This window comes from Mya arenaria, chromosome 10, assembly GCF_026914265.1.
Source record: "Mya arenaria isolate MELC-2E11 chromosome 10, ASM2691426v1".
In the NCBI taxonomy this organism is placed as follows: Eukaryota; Metazoa; Mollusca; class Bivalvia; order Myida; family Myidae; genus Mya; species Mya arenaria.
The window spans coordinates 50332194-50334087 of record NC_069131.1 but is presented as its reverse complement, the minus strand read 5'-3'; the positions used below and the strand labels follow the sequence as shown (position 1 = coordinate 50334087).

The 1894-nt window shown below is 34.3% G+C and overlaps 1 protein-coding gene across 1 annotated transcript; it reads left to right on the top strand.

The window, feature by feature from the left end:
• The first annotated feature begins 269 nt into the window (after positions 1–269).
• Positions 270–1592, top strand: LOC128204783 (beta-1,3-galactosyltransferase 1-like). Its single transcript, XM_052906188.1, has one exon. The coding sequence runs from the start codon at positions 270–272 to the stop codon at positions 1335–1337; it is 1068 nt and encodes a 355-aa protein (XP_052762148.1). The 3' UTR covers positions 1338–1592.
• The last annotated feature ends 302 nt before the right edge of the window (positions 1593–1894 follow it).

The following is a 1894-nucleotide window of genomic DNA, read 5'->3' as shown; positions in this document are numbered from 1 at the left end:
TAAGTAAAAGGAACTGCACTTACAACCCAAGTAGTCCAAAAATACACAAGGACTTCAGTGAACGTGTATTGGTAGTGGGTTAATCAAATAGGCTGTATTAACAAAGTTAAAAAACTAATCTATTTGTCCGATAAAAGACCCACTTGCTACCGTTTCTATATCAGGGTGAATATACAGAGAAACAAGGAAAACACTATCAAACAATAACAAAATTTTGATACTGTGAAGTTCAAATTTCCATTAATTGTTGCAGATGATTATGATTGGCAATGCCTGAATGCACGCATCTGACAACCACCCGAACTGCTTTCGTTGTTATGTTCATTGTTGGAGTCTCCACAATTCTTGTTTTGCGCTACTCAAACTTAGACAGTTTAAATTTTAAACTCAATGGAAATGACGTACACGGTACAGACATGGCTTTTCGGAGCACCAACATTGATTTACACTTCATTGAAAGTCGAATAACTATAGATGATTTTGGGAACATCAAATATTCAAGCAAAAATAAAAGGAAAGGTAACTGTCACAAATGCTTTCTCCACGAGTTTAAATATGTTATTGATAATCCAAACATTTGCAATGAGGATCGAGGGGAAACAGCAAGAATATTCATATTTGTATTTACAGAGCACTCCAATATTGACAGAAGAACTGCAATACGAAAGACATGGTTATCATTGTCGAACAATAACACATCGGAAGTACGTTATGCATTTGTACTTGGAGAAACTGAAGACAAACATCTACGGGATGCCGTACTAAAAGAAAATGAAATCTACCATGACATCATCAAGGAAAATTTTAAGGATAGCTATAGAAACTTAACATACAAAACAATATTGGGTTTGAAGTGGGTTACCGAAAAATGTCCAAGCGTGCAATTCATAATGAAAACAGACGATGATGTGTTTTTGAATATAAAGTCTTTGATGTTGATGCTGAATAGTAGCAACGACTTGGGACAAAATGACGCAATAATTGGGGATTGCCACATAATTGCTGATCCAATACGTGATAAGCATTCAAAGTGGTATGCTTCTGTTTATTCCTATCCGGATAGATTCTATCCAGGATTTTGTTCAGGCACAGGATATGTAATGAGCTCAAGCGTTGCAAAGGCTTTGTATAAAATATCACCAAATGTCCCATTTTTTCACCTTGAAGATGTGTACATAGCAATGTGTATGAAAACCCTTGGGTATAGACTTGTTCCAACAAGTGGCTTTGTGGTAAATCATAAGGCTAATGTGTGTGAATATAAATACATGGATGTTGTGACTGTACATAATATATCCCCGAAAGAAATGGAAGAAATATGGAATTCACACTGCTAAATGTTTGCTAAGTATATTCAGCACGTGTCTATTATAAATACGTGTAGTGCACGGATGGATCGCTTTTATGACATGATGCACGTTCTACATGTGTGTTGAGTGGCTAGATATGAACACGTATTCAGTGTTTTTATAAATAACCGTATCAACGTAGATTGTATACGATAAACTTGAAATTTGCGCGCGATTGAAAAGCATGAGGCAAAATTGGAAACACATTTAACATTTTATAAATTAAATATTTAGCAAGCATAATACATGAGTTGTTTTTTCAGACATCGACAGGCCCTTTAAGGTGTAAGCAAATTGTACGAAAACCTAGATATTCTTTCAAATTTCGGCACAAAAGCAAATGCACTTTAACACATATTTTCAAAATTTATTTTTTATTGAATATATACCAATATATTATCTTCTGATAGATTTTAAAATTCATTGGCGCCTCTGCATAAGAGTGTTTTTATTATATACATCAATATGTTCACGTTGTACACAAATTTGAGAAAATAATCGTATTGTGATTATGATCGTTTTCAGGTGCCAAAATGTACCAATCT

What these genes read in the sequence shown, in the direction of transcription:
- LOC128204783 (XM_052906188.1), top strand. Translation starts at nt 270, where the DNA reads ATGCCTGAATGCACGCATCTGACAACCACCCGAACTGCTTTCGTTGTT.